The sequence below is a fragment of the Python bivittatus genome, unplaced genomic scaffold, assembly GCF_059951505.1.
Source record: "Python bivittatus isolate LINGU-HERP-01145 unplaced genomic scaffold, Pbiv_v1 ctg000080_np1212, whole genome shotgun sequence".
Classification (NCBI taxonomy): Eukaryota; Metazoa; Chordata; class Lepidosauria; order Squamata; family Pythonidae; genus Python; species Python bivittatus.
In genome coordinates this window covers 6,149,151-6,169,738 of record NW_028277035.1, presented here as the reverse complement: position 1 = coordinate 6,169,738, position 20,588 = coordinate 6,149,151, and the positions used below count along the sequence as shown (strand labels likewise).

The 20,588-nt window shown below is 42.2% G+C and overlaps 1 protein-coding gene across 1 annotated transcript; it reads left to right on the top strand.

Moving 5' to 3' along the window:
• The first annotated feature begins 8,634 nt into the window (after positions 1-8,634).
• Positions 8,635-20,051, top strand: GSG1L2 (GSG1 like 2). The gene is made up of 5 exons (XM_007429526.2): positions 8,635-8,929; positions 14,159-14,206; positions 14,820-14,972; positions 15,517-15,628; positions 16,760-20,051. The coding sequence occupies exons 1-5, from the start codon at positions 8,635-8,637 to the stop codon at positions 17,049-17,051; spliced, it is 900 nt and encodes a 299-aa protein (XP_007429588.1). The 3' UTR covers positions 17,052-20,051.
• Positions 20,052-20,588: the final 537 nt, after the last annotated feature.

Below are 20,588 nucleotides of genomic sequence, written 5' to 3'. Positions count from 1 at the left end.
AAGTGCAGGCATAACCTGAATTGCAATTAGCAAGAATTCTTGGCATCAGGTAATGGAATTTTTGAAGGCACATTAGAGAAGGATGAAAAACCGTGCCAAGGAGTTGCATCAGGTATGTAGACACCCCATTCTCCAATATACCAGGGTTTAGTTAATCAAATGCAGCAAATCGCCCCCTATTTATGTCGGCACACAGACACCGAGGTATCCTCTGCGCTAACGTCATGTGGTGCCTGAGTTCAGACATTGCATGAAGCTGCCGTTTGTTTTAAGCATATTTTACTGAATAATCCACATAAGCCTTGTTCATATATCATGTGCAGTGCAAAGTACATTATGGCTAAGGCAACGTATGATCCCTGGCTGTAAATTCAGACCCTCAGCAGCACTGGGATTTTTAGACTCTGAGTTCATACACTTCTCTAAGCTCTAACATGGTTTATTTGATTCTGTCTTAGAATCTGTACACAATCTGAATCTGAACACAATCAGTTCTTGATTATAAGCCATAATTTTGGCATAGAGTTGTATATGGACCAAGTGATTATGGTTTGTTAAAACAAGTCATGACTTAGCATGATATAATAGCTCAGCAGCTAAATTCAGTTTCATAAACCAGGCAGAAAATATTGCTGATTTCCAAGTATCTATGTTAAGCTATGGGATGGAGTTTTGTGGGGGGGATGAGGGTTGGAAGGGGGTCAACCAGATGTATATTTGTGGCTTCAACTCAGTGTCCTCCAAACATATTGAACTACAATTCCCATCAACTATAGGAAGTATGGCTGTTGGATACTCATAATTTCCATAACAGAAGGGCTCTTCAATGCCTTTTTGGAACTATTTATTTATACAAAATTGTGGAGGCCAAAGGTGTATATTGATGGCTTATGATTGACTGAACCCCCTTTGACTGAATCAGTCATGTAGTTTCTAGCTGTTTGCATGACACACTGAACAAAATGACCTGATTTGGGCTGCAAAAATCTAGACAGCCATTAGATGACAGCAAATTATTTCTCTGTATCTTCCTGCTGCCACTTAGTGGTCATTAGATTTTTGTAGCCCAGGTTTTGCAGCCCCAATTCTAACCAACAAGCCGGACAACATGTAGATTTGCATGCTGTGTCACTCCGTTCATGCACTGATTTGTAGTTCAATATGTTGCGCAATCCCCAAAATTGGGTTGAATAAACCATCATTGACTACAGGTAAGCATCTCCTGCAAATAGAGCTACTGAGACAGATCAGGTTGACAGCTCCCTTATTTTCAGCCAATGCTGCAGCATCAGCATTTTCAAACCACTGTTGCATCTTCAGTAGCCGGTTCAAATGAACCAAAATCAAGTTTGTAAAGAACCACTCCCTTGTTAGCTTTAATAGGTAAAAAATGCTGCCAGGTGAACAAACAGGAGTTTTATGAAAACTGGGATGTTCTTCCACTCCCCTTGATAAGCTGTTAAAATATGTCAGATTGGCCCAGCTTGTGACTTTTGTGGCATTATGCCCGAGTGCTGGTGCACCCTAACTTAGCTGTGCAATGTCCCCATAAGTACAACCTAGCTTCCATTCGCTTTCTCTTCCTCTGTTGCAGGCCTCTCTTAAGCCTCTCTAACCTTTAAATAGTGTTGTGATAGAAGCACCGTCCATTTGGCTATAAATGGAGGGTGGGGGAAATCTACTTTTAATGTCACATGGAGCAGGGAGGAGGAGGCAAAGATGTGTCTCTGTCCTACATTCCCTTATTTTGCTTGGTTATTTTTAGCGAACTTCCATTACCTAAGTTAAGTGACCTAAGTGGAAAAGATGGCAGGAGAAAAAGAGAGATGTCTTTTGTTTCTATTTCCCAGATGGTCCATTTAAAAAATAACATCTGCACACCCGCACACAGAAACATCTGGATGACCATTAGATGGCAGCAGAAAAATAATGGCGTTTCAATGCTATCGGGATTTTTGCAGTCCAGATCTGGTAGCCCTAATACACCCACAATAGTCAAACAGGATGTCACATTTTGCAAGGGGGCATATACCATTCCTGCCTCTATTTTTTCCCATCACAACATCCCTGTGAAGTAGGTTAAGCTAAGAAAAAATGATTGGTGCAAAGTCACCCAAAGAGCTTCCCTGGAGAAGGATGAACATCAGAAAAAGAATGATTGATGTAAGCAGCAAAAGAGATAGATACATGAATCTGAAAAAGGAGGTTTTGTTTTGAAGAATGTATGAATAAGGGCAGCAAAACATTTTGACAATGTTCTGAGTTCAAATTGGCTGTTTCAGTTATCCTAAGTGTGAAACAAAACTTGGCTCTGTTGAATGTTCCAACTGTTTTGTGCATTGTGATAGTGATTTTGTGGCTTGTGACCAATTTGCTTTTTTTTCCAGAATTTTTCCAGCCTTCCTGGGCTGTGCACCAGCAAGGACCAACTCTTAATGTGCTGCTATCAGTTTAAATTGGAAGGGTTGATGTGGGAGTAGAGAACTGAAAATTAAACACATACCCAAGTAGAAAAAGAACAGTACATTATTGCTGTTCAAACAAAACCCTTTGCTATAGGAAAGTTAGAATTCATGTAGGTGGATTGCAGGTGGATTGTGTTGTGCTTTACTTTAAAGGCACATCATGCAAAGTTTGTGTGTGCACTATTGTCCTTCACACAGAGTGTTGCTAATGCTGCTGAGGTCGTGTGTGTGTGGAGGGGTGGATGGATGATAGACAGACAGACAGACAGGCTATTGGCACTGTGTTGCTTTGGTTGGTGGGTTAATTTGTTAAGCTTGACATTGGTGCACTCTGTATCCACTGTTAAGACTTGTTGAACTTCAGAGTACTTTTAGAAATGTGTAGTTTGAGCTAGTAGGCTAAAATTTGTGTGCATTTTGTACATGCTCAGATCATTTCCTGGTCCAATTAAGATTAATTGCCCCCTGGGACTTCTGCTGGGCTGACCCCATTAGGAGGGTTTGTGCCAGGTCCCTGAGGAATTCAGGGGGGTTCTGGGGGAAAAGTGATGTATCAGGCAGTTCTATTGAGGGTCTGCTTAGCTTCTGGCAGCAAAATGTGATCTGTTCTTGAAGAAATGTACCCTGAGCAGCTTCTCTGTCTATACAAATCTTGGGGTATCTCTTGGTTTACTAACCCTAAGTCACCATTAATAGCAGTTGGCCATGTATGCTGTTTTGCTTGTTTTTTTTACTGAGGAATTGTGGGTGATGAAGCATCAGAATGGATGCCTAGAATGTCCATGGAGGGAGGTCCAAAGTAAATGTGACTGAACATACAGTAGATATGATCCAGAGTTTGGTCCTCCACCATGGCAGCAAGGGAGGCAAAGTACTGTTACTTCTCCTGTGCTGCTGGCCATTTGTAGGGTAGTAAATTTCTTTTTAGGGGAGGATAAGCAGGAAAACTTCCCACCTGGCTGCGGTGACTACTTTGCCTAGCATTTGTCCAACAAAGTTGCTCAGGCTCACCAAAGTGTTGACTCCTGATGATGATGCTGAATTTTATATTGCCACCCTGGGCTCAGCTGAAGATGCTGTCAAAGTTCTGTCCAGAGGCTGTTGGAGTCTGGATGGGATGAAACAGATTAAACTAAACCCAAGCAAGACAAGATTAATGTTTGTTTATCGTGGTTCTCAGCCAGCTCCAATGTTGTCTCTCAAAGGGGTTGCATTGCCCCTGAGATCAGGGGTCCTCCTGGACTCATTGCTACTCCTGGATGAGCAGGTGGAGGCCATGGCCAGAAGGGCCTTTACCCAGTTTCCTCTTTGCCCACTTCCTGGAGTGGTGGAATCTGGCTACAGTGTCTCATGACGTACCACCACCTGATTAGATTTTTGTAATGCACTTTGCATGCAGCTGCCTTTGAAAGCCACTTGAAAACTGCAGTTGGTTTAAACTGCAGCAGCCTGCTTGTTGAATAGTACTAATTGCTATGACCTTCTTACATGCAGTTTGCCTGCCCTGCATTGATTGCCAACAGGCTATGAGATGCAATTCAAACAGCTAGTTTTGACTTGTAAAACCCTATCTGACTTGGCACCTAGATGTTTCCAGGACTGTTTGCTACCATAGGATTCAGCCTGACAAAGGAGGTCCTCCCAGAAGAAGCTGCTTGTGGTACCCTACTTCTATGAGGTGAAGGGGATTGATGCTATAAGGTATTGCTTTGCCAACTGGGTGCCTACATCACGGAACAGCCTCCCTCCCTCTAGAAATTAGGCTGCCCCCCTCAGCGATGGCTTTCTAGAAGCTTTGAAAGACTGAACTTTTCCAGAGGGCCTTTATGGAATGATTGCAATTGTTACTTCTTGGACATCTATTTTTTATTGAGTGTATAATGATTGCTATTAAGTATTAGGTTTTAATGTTTTATTATTCCCTGGATATTTTTAGTGTATTTTAGTATGCCATAAGCCAGCATGAGTCATGGAGTTTGGGTGGCATACACGTTTGATAAATAAAACCAAGAAGCTAGAGGGACTGGTGGGGATTAGTCATTAGTTTGCCCTCTGGTAAATTACAGTAGTGAGTTGTGACTGGCAGTGGCCCTTTGACAACTATTTTGTGAATAGGCAGTCCCCCTCCCAGAGTAGTCGTTTTGTGAGAACGCATGTGATCAAAATCCCCAGTGTGCTTCCCAGCCTCCCGAAATTGCCTACCTCCACTTTATGTAATCTAAACTCCTCGGTATGATTACTTAAGAGAGATTCCCACTGATTTCTTTGGGGAGACAGCACATACCTCCTGAGCATGTATAAGACAAATTAACTGATGCATCTGTCTGCAAAATTTAGATGTCTAAAGGACTGTTCATGTTTGGAGCAAAGACAAAACCTGATCCAAAACCCTGCTTCAAGTTTCAGATGTGTATTTCAGGAGCAGAGGCTCCATGTCTGATTTAGTGTCTTTCAAGAAACTGTCTGCACATCTGCTGAACTGCCAGAAAGTGGTGATGGAAAAGTTCTCCAGAGCTCTTAAAATCAGGTATGCTCCCCTCCTTTTGTATATCTCCCCAGCCTTTCACCCACTTAAGTTAGCAGCTGGCAGCATTAGCACAAAGTGAAAATAATCACCTGCTTTGATTTGTCCAGCTCAGATCCATCCTTGGTTGGTGGCTGGCTTGTTCAGGATGCTTTTTGCACTCTTGACAGGAAGCAGCTGCTTGGCTCTTCTGCCTGCACTTGGCACCCTTTAAAAAAGCACATTTTTCTATCATTTCTTATATAACATTTGTTCTCGATAACCCAAAAGTGCAAAAGCTGCTGTAATGGATGGGATTCATCTTTTATTCTCCTTAATTCACTAGTGGGCTTCATTTCCCAGGTTTGACTAACAGTGGCTGTAGGAGGCATCTGTACTTTCTTCTAGGTGTCCTCTGTATATGTATTTTTCTACTCTCCCCTAACCTTGTGTCTGTGTGTTTTTATGTACAAACATGCATTACGAAGTATAGAGCCACTGGGAGACCCTCCACTCCTGGTCATGTGACCAGGTGGGCAAGGGCTTAGAATGGAGCAGCTGCTAACATTCCAAGCCATTGCTCAGTTGCCCCTCCCACAGACAAATGGCAACTTCCAACAGATGGATCCAGATGGCAACTTCCAACCAGATCAGGCCCATTTGCTGGCTTCTCCCTACCACAGCAAATTTGATCTTGTTCTGTTCCGCTCTGGGAGAATTACAGTCCAGAATCCTGACACCCTTTACAGAACTGAGGTGGAATGAATAAAAAGTCTGGTTTTCTAGTCCTTATGATTTTGGTGAGAAGACATGCTCTTCAGGTTTTAAAATTGTTTTATTCCTTCCCCTGGCTCTTAGTCAATGTTCCTTTCATTCCTACTAACTTGTCCTTTGACACTTCTTCCCCTCTTTCTTGGCCTACTTCTGGCTAAAACATTCTGATTCTTTCCAGCCCACATGCAGAGTGGTGGCTGGTACAATCAGTACCTACCATCACTGTTCAGTGTTTCTTTAAAAAAATCTCAAACTACCAAGGAAGACTCTCTAACCGCAGTTTGGAAGCTCTTGATAAAGTTACACAGGCATAGCAACTGCCCTTGTATACTGTATTCTGCAAGGGGGGTGACCAGAAAAAGAGCTCTGCAGTGCCATACCTCAACCTGGGGGATGACTTCCATGAGCCTCCAGGCATGTCTGCGTCAGATGTCCCCCAATGATGTTCTCTGGAGCATTATGGGAATTGAAGTCCCTTAGAGGGCACCAGGTTGAAGGAAGTAGGTTAACAAGTAGGACTAACCTGGCTGAATAGAGTTTGCATGGGAGGAGGCACTGAATATTTGGGGTGGAAAGCTCTTAGTATTGCAGATCCAAAGACACTATTTTATCTTTCCATCTTTAGCAGATTTTCTGTGATCAGGAAAGGAGGAAAAACAAGGTTGCAAATATAAAAAATGGGATTCAGGATGCTTGCTCACCAATAAATCCATCACTCATGGCATTCCTTCATACAGACATTATTGGGACTATGTTCTCAGTTTATATAGGTGTGCAAAGGCTAATTGTACACATAGCATATGCATATGTATTTCTTTCTCATATACACAGAGATATTGCTTAAAGTTAATTCTAGGAAACTGAAATCGTTAGCTGACATCTGCCTCACTTTTAAGGGGATCTAATGAAGTGACCCACAAAAGCCTAGTTTAGGCTACAATGAATGTTTATGGTATGTTTATGGTAAATCTTTATGGTATTACCAGGCTCTTGTTTGGTTTTGCTTCAGGAGTCCAACGTGACTGCTCTTCCTGAAGTTTCAGAAGGAGGAAACACTCAGAGACAGGCAGGATGGTTTTATAGCTTAGGTGGTTGATAGGGAAGTAGATTTCCCATCAGGTCCAAGCTTTTTAGAAATGCATGGCTTTGAAGTTTGAACTCAGCCTGGATAGACGGTGAAGCTTTTGAGTGTGAGAGAACAGCATCACTTAAAATCCCAGAGCAGTCTTTTGCCCCAGGCTTTTATTCTGGTTTCCTGTACAGCATCATGCTTTTGTTTGGATTTCTGTAGTGACTCTCCCAATTCTATAATTCTGAGGCTTTCAAAACATTTTCAGTGGAAGCTCTGTCTGAAACAAATTGCAGCAGGTTCAGCCAAGAAACTGACAAGGCATAGGTAAAGGTGGCCAGATTATCCCTGTTGGAGAATCACAACAGGGACACTCACCCATATTTCTCACAATAGAGAATCAACCAGTAAAAGTCATTTGCCAGTGGAGAGGACATCAAGCTTCTAATGACAATGTTGCAACCAAAAGCATCTCCATAGTGCTCCTTGCAAGAGGACTGCAAAGTAGGTTAGTTGCAGGTTGGGGCTTCCTGGCTTACCTGCCCTGTAAGGCCACTGCTGTGGTGAGACCGAACCAGGGACTTCCAGCACACAGCTCAGGTTTCTTGCTAAAAGATTGCAATCTCAGGGTATAGATGCAGATTAAGGAAAATCAGGGAGTCTGTTCTTGCTTTCAGTTAAGTGGAAGTTCCCTTGCAGAGGCACCTTTCCCACACTTGGCCTGCAGAGATCTAAAAGACGCTTGAAGCTATTTTGAGCTTTGCAGCCAAGATTGATGGAGGTGGGCTGGTCCTTGATGGTCCATGTGGCTGGCAAGGTTTGACTGAGGAGAAAATGGATGGGAACTTTTTTCCAGGATATTCTCTAACTTTCTAGGTCTCAGTCTAGGGAATCACAGAAAAAATGCACCTAATCCCTGCAGTTTTCCAGGCAAGAAGTGGTTTGCCCTGGCCTTCTTCCTTGGGGTGAGAGAGAGAGTGGCTGGCCCAAGGTGACCCAGCTGGTTCTGTGCCTAAGGCAGGACTAGAACTCACAGTCCCAATTTCTAGCCTGGTGCCTTGACCACTACACCAGTGTTTCTCAACCTTGGATTTTGATGCCCAGAATGCCGGCTGGGGAATTCTGGGAGTCAAACTCCACACATCTTAAAGTTGTGATGGTTGAGAAACACTGCACTCCGTCACACTGGCTCTCTAATATCTAGTTAGGAACTCTTTTATTTCCTGTGTTTGCCTGGGACTTAATCCAATTCCTAGGTCTCAACAGAGGTATGGGTGCATGTGAATGAATGCTCTTTCCCTTTGGGCTTTCATTTCATTTCTAACCTTCTCCTAGCCTGAGCAGACCTAGGGCTCCCTGGTGCTAACTTTTGAGGCTAGGATTTGCTGGGCAGTGACCGGTTCAGAGACAGCTGTGCTGAGACAGAGCCCGTCTGCCTGTCACTTGTCTTGTCTGATCCGAGCACCTTTCCTGAGGTGTGGATGGGGGGGCGGCAGTCTGTGGCTACCCCTGTATGCTTCCAGTGGTGATTGCCAGGTTCTGAACTTCTTAAGCTGATCCCTGTCAGCAGTGATAGGAGCTTTGGAGCGCAGCTCCCAGCTTTCAGGGATCAGCTGCGGCAAAGTCAGGCTCAGATCACCTAGTCCCTGGGGTGTGTAGGCACCTCTTAACTTCAGGATTGCCGTGATGCCTCAGTGGCTGGTGGGGAAAATTCAGAGAGGGGCTTTTCAGTGGATGTGCAGCAGAGAGCATCAGCAGTGGGTGTTTCCAGCATCCTTGAAGGCTGCCTCCTGCTGCCTCTACAAGAAGGCAGCTCTCAGGCAATGGGGGTGGACAGGCGGCAGCGAGCCTCGGCAGCCCTCTCGCTCAGCTCAATCTCTTTAATCTTCTCTATCACAGCCTTCAGCAGCAGCTACTGGTGCGAAGGAACCCAGAAGGTAGCCAAACCGTTCTGCAATGAACTTGCTGGTGGGACCCACTGCATTCGCATTAACAGCTCAGGTGCGAATGACAGCAGCGTGGTTCAGTACATCTGGGAGACGGGGGATGACAAGTTTGTCGATCGAAAGTTTCATGCCGGTATTTGGCATTCCTGTGAAGAGATGATCAATGGAAAAGGTGAGTGCTGTTCTGGCAAACAGTCTTCCTCATCCTGATTTTCTTTGAGAGAGAAGATAGTTGTGTCATTTCTTTCACGTTTTGGCTGGGTCTGGGTGAAGAACGTCATTACAGTGGCTGTGGTGCTATCAAGGTTACAAGTGGGAGACGTAAGGACTCCCTCGAATCAAGCTTGACTCCTGGTGACTCCCTAGATAGGTCTGTGTAGTTTTGTATTGCCTTCTTCTGGAATGTTTTTTTTTTTTTTTACTCAGCAGTATGGTTTATGATTTCCTGGTGGCCTCCCACCCAAATAATAATCAGATCTGATGCTGCTTGATTTTTCAGGATCCGCCATTGTCAGCTAGGTGTTTCTACCTGGTGAAAGCAATATTCAGATTTCAGCTGTATCACTGACTTTCTTTTAGCCTTACTCTTCCCATCTGTATAATGGAAACATTTCTTTACCTCTGACCTACATCCCATTCATAAATATTGAATTACACACATCATGTTAGTCTATAATGTGATTTGCTTTGGTTTGGCTTAACATGTTCCAATATATGGTTTGTAAGCCATGGTTTATGTGTTAACACATGTGAATGTAGCCATGGTGATTTGATCAATAAACCATGGATAAAACAAACCATGGCTTAGCACAAATCCAACCAATTCCAAAATAATCTTCATGGGCTATGAAATGCTTTAAGGGAGGATACAATCTGTTACCCGATGGCATCTGTTACAAAGTTATTCCCCAAAGCTGTGTTGATAATTATTTCTCACCCATTTTGGCAACTCACACATCAAAATTCTCTTGCTACTCTAATATGAGGTTGGAAAGGGAGAAAGGATTATAAGGGTTATGATAATTTGTCCCATGGTCTCCTGATTCAATATAAGAAGGGACACCATAGAATGCTATTTGGGGAGAAACAGGCCCATTGCCTGATGTGGCAGAAACCATATGGAGCCTTAAACGCCAGACATAATCAATGTTTAGACTTTAAAGGGCCATGAAACACCCCATAATTTTCAAAGAATACAGCAAAGTTAACATTGAAATGAACAGTATTTGGGGTGGAAAAGATATGATTGGAACTCATAATGTTATCTCTTTCACCCCATTTATAAAATCAGTGGGAAAGTGTTTAAAAGAAGTGGGATAGAAATTTGTTAGCTTTGATTACAATTTTAGGACACACACAACATACACAGTTTTATATGGTGCCAGGTCTGTGGAACACATAAACTGGGGAGAAAGCTTTAAAATGATGACTTTGACTGAAAAGGAGAGAAAATCTTATTCCATTTTTCTTACTCAGGAGAGTTTGGGACCACCAGTAAAGAACATGAGTTCTGGGGGAATCAGGGTAATTGCCTTTTATCTGTATTAGTAAATAAAAGGGATTTTTTGACATTATTCCTCATGTTTTAATACATGAAGAATATGATAGCTTTTATTAGGTATATGGATTCTTCAGACTCTATACATTTACCAAAATATTAGCAGAATGATTCAAATTATAACTGAGCAGAACATTAAGCCTGAGTAGGCAGCCAAGGACAGAATTAATGTTGCAGATCAAGTGTGGGATTTCCAAACCTTTCTTTTCTCTCCAAAGAGATGTTGAGTGCAAGACATTAAACTATAACAGCCACTGCAATTGTCACACGACACCCTTTTAGTCACCCGTAATTGTTTTTCCTGAGCAAGAATAAGTCTGTTTACTGGGGACGTGTGGGGGAGAGAAGAGCACGCGTGTAGATGAAAATTAGGCTTGGGGGAGTTTTCAGGCTGCTTTTTCTTTGAAAACTTTCTCAGCTCCCACCCTTGCCATTGATATTAACCTGAGAAGTAGATCCATGTTTCCAAACGTTTGGGAACTGCCTTTTGCTGACTTGGCATATTCTTCCACCCTAAAAGCAAAGGCTGTGAGCCACAAAGTCCCTTAGTCATCTCTTGCTTAACCATACACTTGCTAGGTGGTCTCTGGGAAGTCTTCCTCTATCAGCATCAGCCCTGCTGGAGGAAACTGGTCTGTTTTACAGGATGGCAGTACTGAGATTCCTAAGGAAATGATGTTAAAGGGCACTAAGCCCTGGGAATGTGCTCTTATGAATGCTGTGCATTGCTTATTGTAGGAGGGAGGTGAAATAAATCTTCCTCTGTGGTTACCTTTAATGAAAAGAGGTTCTACATTTTTAAGTAATTGAATAAAATAAATATGGTTTTGCTCCCTGAGTTCATGACCAAAGGGTAGCCTCAGGAGACAGTGCTGACTGGCAGTGTGGTTTCCTGCCATTTTCAAGCTTGTAGCAATAAAAGAACTCCAGGGTAATCCCTGACCATAGTTTAGAATAAACAAAATCCTCAAATCTCTCCCCCTCAAACCAAAAGAAAAAGGAGAATCCTGTCCCTACAAATATGATGTGCCTGTCCTCACTTTACTTCATTTTCCAGCCCTCTGTGCCTCTCACCCCCACTCTCAAAAAGCTGCCCCCCCCTTGCTGAATAAATATGTGGCAAACACATCCTAGTCATGGTGCTCCAGAGGTCCCCCAGACTCCCACAAATAAGAGAAGATGCTGAGGGTTTTGGCTCCACCCACTCCTGAGACAATTCTGTGGGTCACAAATGAGGTGCTGGAAGCCAGTTGCTGGTCTCTGCCCTGAGGGTTGATTCTCTCTCTGCCAGCTTTCACTCAGCCCTTATTTCATGGCTGAAGATGGGAGATGCATCTCACTATTGGTGTTGCTAATCTTGCCACTTGGTCTTCTGGCTGTGGATCCCAACAGCTTCCCAGTTTCGTTGTCTTTTTTAACATACATACATACATACATACATACATACATACATACATACATTTATTTATTTATTTACTCCCCCGCCCATCTCCCCCCAATGGGGGAACTCTGGGCGACTCACACAGAACATTAAAAACATAAATATATATATATAAATACATAAAACATCAATTTAAAAACATTTCTAAAAAAAGGGAAAGGAGAGTCCAAGAAAATGAAAAATCTGGGACTGAAGACAGGAGGCCTCCATGGGGCTAGCCATCCCCATGCTTAAGGTATTCCCTCCCCACCCCAGGCCAAGTGGCAGAACCAGGTCTTCAAAGCCCTTCAGAAGGCCAGGAGTGAGGGGCCAATCGCACCTCCAGGGGCAAAATGTTTCAAAGAGCGGGGGCTACCGCAGAGAAGGCCCGCCTTCTGGACCCCACTAATTGAAGTTCTTTCACTGAGGGGGTCCAAAGCCCCCTCTGTGTGATTGGGTGGGACAGGTTGAAGTCATAGGGGAGAGGCGGTCCCATAGGTAACCTGGTCCCATGCCATGTAGGGCTTTAAAGGTGATAACCAACACCTTGAATTGGACCCAGAAGCAAACTGGTACCCAATGCAGCTCACAGAGCAGTGGCGTTACATGGGCCCTCCTTGGGGCTCTAAAAATAGCCCACACAGCTGCATTCTGGACCAGCTGTAGCTTCCGGATACTCTTCATTAGATCTGCTTTTCACCAGGATGGTGAATTATTACACCAAAACACTCAGTCAGCTGTCTGCTTCTGCAAATGCCTGCTGGTGACAAGTTGAGCACCCATCCATATATCAGCTCTTATTTCTTTGACTCCAAACATGTAAGTTGCATCACGCATTTGGGAGATATAGCAATCATTGTGAAAATGCAACACATTTAACAGTTTCTTTATTCTTCAAAGAAGTGCTTTGTATTTTTGTACCTGCTTGAACAATACCATAGGTACAGGAGATGCTTCAAGTGCAGAGGAATTTAGCTCTGGCCTTGAGAATGGGGTGGGAGGGGTGGGGTGAAACCATTACTGAGCTCTGATAAGATAGAAAGCATGAGACTCAGAACAGCCCTGCCTTGACCTTGTTGTTCTTAAAAGGGGGGCACCAAAGGTTATGGACAGGCTTTCAAAATTGTCCTTCACAGAAGGACAATAGGCTTAGAAACCACCTACTGCAGAGGTAACACATAGCTTTGTCCTTCAGAAGACTGACTGCTGCACCCCCTTCAATACCATCCATCAGCTCATCTTATCTAATGGCAGAGCAGCTCCAATTATCATAGATGATGAGAGAAGACAGCTATAGAGGGAGATGTCGTAGTAAGGGGGTAGGGGTGGGCGAGAGAAATCTGACCAAATCATGGAGTGAAAAAAGGTTTCATTCCCAGATTCTGGAGTAATCTTTGGCAACAGTTACAGTATATTCAGCTGTGAAGACAGAAGACAAAGGAAATGGCTAGGAGAACTTGAAGAGCTCTAGGGGAAGGGAGGGGGTTTAGGATTGCAGTAAGGTGTCTAGGGAGGGAAAGTAACTGAGAAAATTAGAAAATGGGGATTCAAATAAGAACAAAGGAACTGGAAGATGAACTCTTTAGAGTTGGAAGAGTTTCACCCCTGAACTCTGAAACCTACTCTGTGGAAGCACCCACAACAAGTGGTTGTCTAGCCTTTGAATAAACACATCCAGTGATAAAGAGGCTGCCATCTCTCTGGCCAGAGCACCTAAGACAATCTTTTCCATCTGTCTCACTGTGACGGGAATTTGATGCAACCCATCAGGTTGGGGAAGGTTCTCCTAAAGGCTAGAAAATAATATTGAACCATTCCAGGGTTATTCAGTATTTATCCACAGAGTTCTGTCTCTGAAGATGGTGCATGTTTAGGTATAACGCTCTCTGTTTCCATAAATAGGAGATACAATTGGTTATTTGGAAAGTTTGTGCTACTGGGTGATATAATGGCTGCCTCAGGGGAGTTTCTGATGAGATAATGTTACCCTGGCATCTAAGAATAAATATACAAGTGCTGATGGATTATCCCCTCCCCACCCTCCCCCACCTTTTTTTTTTTTTTTTTTGGTAAAAGTACAAGTAGCACAAGTGAGAAGAAACACTCCAAATCAAAGGCTGCCTGGATACATTTGCACTCTGGTACCATAAACAAATAGCAAAATACGACATATGAAACCAGGTGGATGGATGCTTTTTAAAAAGATGACTTCCCCTGGGATTTGCATTCCAAGTGTAACAGGACTGGAACGTTTTACCTCAGTGCTTCTGGCTTCCCCACCATCTGCCGCTTGATGCTTGTGGGAGGCTCTTGTTCCTATAAATGTTAGGAAGATAAGAACCTAAGCAGGCAAATACGACACTTGTGGGTTGTTCTTTTTTTTAATCCCTAATTTTTAAGTGCTCATTTTATGTGCCTTATAGGTGAGAAATGCAGAAGTTTCATCAGCCTGACACCCCCAGCAGTTCAAGGTAATTATATATTGTCACTGTTTCAAGTTCTTTCTATATTTATATCCAGTGTTCTGAATCATGGGGGAAACAATCTTTTAACACACCCGCACATATCTAGTTTTTATGAAACATACGCTGCCTCAGATAGAAGTTCAGAATTTTTGTTGTTGTTTTTAAGTCGTTACGTCATGTCTGACTCATCGTGACCCCGTGAACCATATTGTGCCAGGCCAGAATTTTTGCTGAATGTCAAATTTGGGCATGGATGAGACAGCCCTTCATTCTCCATGCAGTCAGTGCATATGCCAGCTTAGATAAATCTTAAAGAAGCCCAACCTGGCTTCCTAATTTGAAAGCAGGAAAAGCAAGACCCTTCTGCAGGCTCAGTTTCAGCCTCACGGCAGATTGATGGCCAGCTGGACATCTGAAGAGTCCTAGATTGGGAAAAGTGGCTACAAATGATTTTAAAAAATTAAGTTTCTCCTCTCCCATCCTTAAAATCGATTGCCAGCTCCTCCAAAAAGAAATCAAGTTTTATAACCGTGTGTGTAGCTCTATTGTTGGTTTGTAGAAACAAAATGTTTCTTAAAAATGGTCTTCTTGCTATGAGTTTTTTGTTTGTGTGTTCCAGGAGTTCTATGGTTGTCCGTTGCAGCAGAGATCCTCTATATTATTTTACTCCTGATGGGTATCACTCTCATGCTGATTGAAATCTGTCATTCTGTCCATGCCCTCGATGGGCTGAAGCTTGATGCATTTGCTGCAATATTCACTGTTTTAGCAGGTACAGCTTGGTAATACTTTCTCTGACAGTTAAAGTAAGCCAAAGGAAGAAATGATTGGGATAAAGAAATTATATTTGGCTTGACATAGAAAGATCAGCTCTTAATGATGGGAAGAGTCACCTTGTTCTAAGAGCTTTTGCCGCTGGTACTCAAACTCTCCACATGAAGAGGAGTTTTTGTGTGAGAAAAACTGCCAGCCCTTTCAGGAAAGAAAAAGAAGGCCCCTGGGAAGAAGTGGCTGCAATGGCAGTCAAGGAATGGGCAGAAAATCCAAACCAGATAGAGCAGCTGGGTTGAATGCAGAAGGTTTCGAGTTCATCTCCAGTTAGTACAATTTCTCATGCCAAAGACATCAAGGTGGATGGATTAGTTCTCTGCTTGTCACCTTCTGCTTATTTATCTTTCATCCCCAGCAGATACAATCTGCAAGATACATTTTCAGACACATCTTTTTTTCCCCTGGGAAATTCACCCAGCACTTTGCATGCCATATGACCAATTCAGCAAGGAATAATTTGTTGAAACTATGATCAACTGTTTCAGGTCTCCTTGGAATGGTGGCTCACATGATGTATACAACCGTATTTCAAATGACGGTCAATTTTGGTCCAGAGGACTGGAGGCCTCAGATGTGGGATTATGGCTGGTCTTACTGGTAAGTTTTGAAGCAAAGAGTATCACAAAGAGCTGGGCATGAGTCAAGTCATTCTGATGGATCCATTAAATTTAAAACTGTATGTCAGACTTTTTTTTTTTTTTTAATTTCTTATCTCAATGACAAGTGCTGTAGCTGCGTCTGAGAACAGAGCCATAAGACCTTGCAGGTTTGCTCCTCAAATGTAGCAAAGAGGTGCTTAATATTAATGGTGACATCTTAACAGTAACAGTTGTGTGTGAAGAACTAAGATGCTAGGAGAAAATAGCTCCTCTTACTCTTAGCACAGAGAACTCTGAAGTGATCTTTCTGCTGTCAGTGAGGTTTTACAAGAGAAGAATGATTCCTTCCCACACAGATATTGACCCCAGCAATTTCATAAAGTTGCCCAAAACAAAAACTGTTGTGGAAGTGGCTGAAGGAGATGAGAAAATGAGACATCTTCCATCTACGTAAGCTTTCTTCCTTTAGCAGCCAAGCCAATAAGAGCTCTGCTGAAAGGGATATACTTTACAAATATGTTCAGAACCTATAAAAGAAGTATTAGCTGCTCAGTAACCTTTTTCCCCCACGTACTATTGATAAATGGGGGAAATGTATTTGTCTGTGCAACCACCTTAGTGTTAAGCTTGGAATCCCCCGTGGGATTGGCAAAAGAAAGATTACTGTCCTTCTTAATCAGCATTAAGTTGCATTCAGTGACATTGCTACTGATCGGTGGCTGAAATATCATAAAATCATCTCATTTGATGCATGATCTTTCATTAGTCGGGTGGCCTGTGGTGAATTAAAAAGAAATGTTACTAAATGACAAACATGTCACTAATGAAGTGGTAAGTGGCATGGGAAAAAAAATGTGGGCAGAATTTCCTGTTGAAATATTCATGTGTGATCATTCAGCCCAGCTTTAGAAACAATAAAATATAAACGCACAAGTGTGAAATCACAGTGAGTTTGAATGCAAAACATGTCAAAAAGGATGCTCTTATATGTTGGAAAATGTTTTAACAGATAGGCCTGTTAAAAATGAAATGACTTTATAAGAGATCTGTGGGCTGTTCAGTCTGGGCGTGGGAGTGTGTATGGCTATATCCTCTGCCATTTTCTTCACTTTTTTTCTCAAAATGACAGTCTGGCGTGGGTTTCCTTTGCCTGCTGCATGGCTTCCTCTGTGACCACAATGAACAGATACACAAAAACTATTTTGGAATTTAAGTATAAACAGAAAAAACTAGAGAGAAGTCTAAAAGCTAAATCCAAGGCTCCTGTTCCAGGAAAGGCATGGAAGATGTACATTGACACCCTCCAGAGCACAACTGAGGACTTCATCCATCCCCTAACAGACATTCACAACCCATCCGTTCCTATGGGATTTGTAGAGTTAAATAATATTCCTGCAGCACATTGTGAAGAATATTGCTAAGAAGGAGACCCAGGATTTCTGATTTTGTTTTGCGTTTTGGAAAGTGCCAGTGTATATGTGATGCATTTTTCTTTTGTATGTTAAGAATCAACATTGCAGCTAAAAACCATGGTGGTGACTTACAAAGGAAACACTTAGCGGAAAAGTCTTCTTTCTAATTTTGGGTGTTCCCTTCTCTTTTGCTTTGACAGCACTAGTTGGGTAGGGAGAGAGATTGATAGTATAACCCTGCGCAGGTATCCTCAGAAGAAAATCCCACTGATTCCAGTGGGATTTAGGGCTCATCTGTACAGCCAGGTTGCCCCAACATGAGTATGGATCAGCAACCATTTCCTGAAGGCAAGGTCAGCTGATATCATCCTCTACCCACACCAGCCCACCAGGTAGGTAACCTCTGCCTGTCTTTCCCTGCTATGCATCAAAAGTAGTGTTTATAGCAGGAACACTTCTTTCCATCTGGTCATTGTTACTGCCTTTCGTGGCCATTTTGTGCCAGGCTATCAATATACTTCTGAAGGGACCTCAATCAGTAAACCTGTGGGGTTTTTGTTTTGTTTTTATTCATTTCATCAGTGGTCCAGTAAAACGTGGGCTCCCCCCCTTTCTTTTTTTTTTACAAGATCACTGATGGGACTATGAAATGGTAAACCTTTCTTTTTTGTCTTTCTTTTTTAACCAGATAAAATTGACAGAACTGTTCTGCCAGCTTCCCCTCCTAGCCCAAGTAGTCACTTGGGAAAAGTAGTAAAATAGGGTTGGTTTGTCTTGTTTGACTTGTCTTGTTTAATTTTTTTACTGGTTCACTGATGGACATACCAGATGGGAAAGTGTCAATTATAAGGGGGGAGTAGCAGAAGGGAGCTCATACAAAACAACTCTCAATGGAAAACTCATGTCCTCAAAGATCTGCCTGCAGGAAAGAAAGCAATTGATGTTTGATTTCTTGGCATGGGTGGGACAGATAAAGAAGCAGGAAACTCTGCCAGCTGCGGGCCCGTAAGCATGGTTTATACCAGGCCACCACTGGGACCAAATTGGAGGAAAAGGTTGAAATCTAGAACAGAATGTTTTAAGCCAGCTTCATTTCAACCAGTTTATGCATGTGAGTCAGGCAGCTTAAGGCTATAATGTAGAAAAGCCCTTATTCTCGGTTAGTGAGTCTAGCATCTTTACAGTTAATTCCTCTATGGACAATGGCACTTTACTTTGACTGGATCACGCCATGATATCGCAAACTTGCAGCTAATATATCTGGTGTGTGAATATTTATACTGGCAGTTAATAACGTTGAGAGTGTACTATATATTTCAAAAAGGATAGAAGAGAAAAATTACTTCTATGATTATTCATAAGTTTGATGAAGCTAAATACGGAGCTGAGATGAATTTTGTGTTTTGTTTTGTCTTGTTTTGATCTGTCCTTTTTTCCTTAAGATGTCTTTAGAGATTTCAGCTGTATGAAACTTCAGTAGACCTCTCTATTAGAAGTGAAGTTTTATAATTCAGAATGGAGTTTCACTCCCCAAACCTCCATGCACTTTTAATAATGCCCACAGAGGCACCTGCAAAAGTTTCCTTCCAGTGAGTAATTAAGGAAACTTTCATATTTTAACTTTCAGGTGCCAAGAGATCCCTTGAGCAGGTAATTATTATCTGACAAGTGAATCTCACCAGCTGGGTTTTATACTTTTGGCTGCAGGCAAAGGTGAATAAACAAAGGAAGCAATTATAAAGTATTTAACAGCTCAATCTTCTGGATGCCGTTCTTGGCCTTTGATAAGGAATTCTGTAATTTTTGTTGTGACAGTTAAAGCAACATGCATCATTTGGAAAGTAGGGCAAAATCATCAATCATCAAACTTTACCAAAACATCCAAGGTCTTCTTACCACAAGATAAAATCTTCTAGAACTTAAGCTTCTCTTCCTGGAGCCTGGTCACAGGGGTGCCCTTTCCATTATCACTTAGTATACAGTGCAGAGAAAACAGTGGTTTGACCATAAAGGACGAGCGGTTTTTTTTTTTTTTAATTTGTGACCAGGCCACTTCTCCATGGGTTTGGGAGAAGGGGTAGAGCTTCAGGAAACATCCTCTAATGGATTTCAGAGGTCAGAAAAGAAAGATTCATGGTCTGAATCTCACCTATGAGTACAGTTTGCCCATCCTTGCATTAGACAGGGTAAGAGAACTGTTTATTGTATTATACTCTTACTGCTATGTGGGTGCACCACGTGCATCAGATGCCACACCCTTTTGCAATCCCTCAGCCTGGATCAACAAATGATGTACAGAATGCCAAAGAAACCATTGGTCCACAAGATACAAGAAGGAGGCTGATACATTACACTTAGGATCCTATTTCTGTTTTATTTAAATGCAATCAAAATTCCTATAACGCAACTTGTATAATCGGACTACAGTGTTCTAAAATCCAGATGTCAGTCCAAATGTAGCTTAGAAGAAATATTGTATGTCCCCAGATTTATAAAAGATGTGTAGCAAACTGACAAACAGATATAATCTGAATCATTAAGTGGGCTTTGCTGTCAGATAAGTATGTATACAATTAACTGTACAGAGCTTGTAGAAATGTTGGTGAGCATATAATTCCAGAAGACATTGATATTTAAAAGAAGACATCACTGTGAGTTCTGCTTCAAAAAGTCATGTTTGTCTGTCTTCAAGGCACAATGTAAAACTTCTGTTATGAATGTTGGGGGAAAAAAAATGTGTTTGATCTGCAAAATTCCTCCCCCTACCATCCATATTCAGTTTCCCACATCTTTCCTTTAACTGGATCTCTGAAATAATTGGAAAGGCTTAGGAAAGGCCCATGTTCACTTAAACTGAATTTGTCACTTGAATTCAAATTGTCATTAAATTATGATGGGTGTGCTTTCAGATTAAGCTTTTATCATGTCTTCCCCCTGTATTGTCTTTTTACAAGTGTAAAAACCTTTCTTCACTTAGTAGAATTTGGTCCTTGCTGTGTAATAAAAAGAGCTGCCACTCTAACAATGCCTTGTCCTAATTCTCTGGACTCTTCTTGGGGTTTGAAATTGGTAGTTGTTTTGCAGTTTGGAAACATTGCCCTAAAAAAGTATAAATCATGGCTGAGGATATCGGGTAAGATTGAGGTTGGCAAACTCTTCTGGTGACAGTGTGTAAAAAGGTTCCAAGTGTCTGTTCACATCTTATACTCTTCCATTTGGAAACTGGGCTTCACCACCATGTGTTTTATCTTGTTCTTTATCAAATGAAGTCCATAAAAGGGGAGAGGATGGCTGGATGGATGAATGATTGGTAGTTGGATAAATGTCTTGACTGGTAGTAGTATGAGATTTTTAACAGGAAGCAGATAAATTCTTTTTATTTTTCTGGTTACTATTGGTAAGGAATCCACAATAGTTCTGGGACAGCTTTGTAGAACATAGGGGAGGGATGGACGGAGTGATCTTCTGCAAGCTGGTGCCCTCCAGAAGTATTCCTAGTGGGAATTTGGGAACATGTAGTCCCATAATACCTGAGGAACAGCAAGT

Coding starts and splice junctions, on each gene's coding strand:
- GSG1L2 (XM_007429526.2), top strand. CDS start 8,635: ATGGGGGTGGACAGGCGGCAGCGAGCCTCGGCAGCCCTCTCGCTCAGC. Junction 8,930..14,158: donor AGAGATGATCAATGGAAAAG/GTGAGTGCTGTT, acceptor TGTGCCTTATAG/GTGAGAAATGCAGAAGTTTC. Junction 14,207..14,819: donor GACACCCCCAGCAGTTCAAG/GTAATTATATAT, acceptor TGTGTGTTCCAG/GAGTTCTATGGTTGTCCGTT.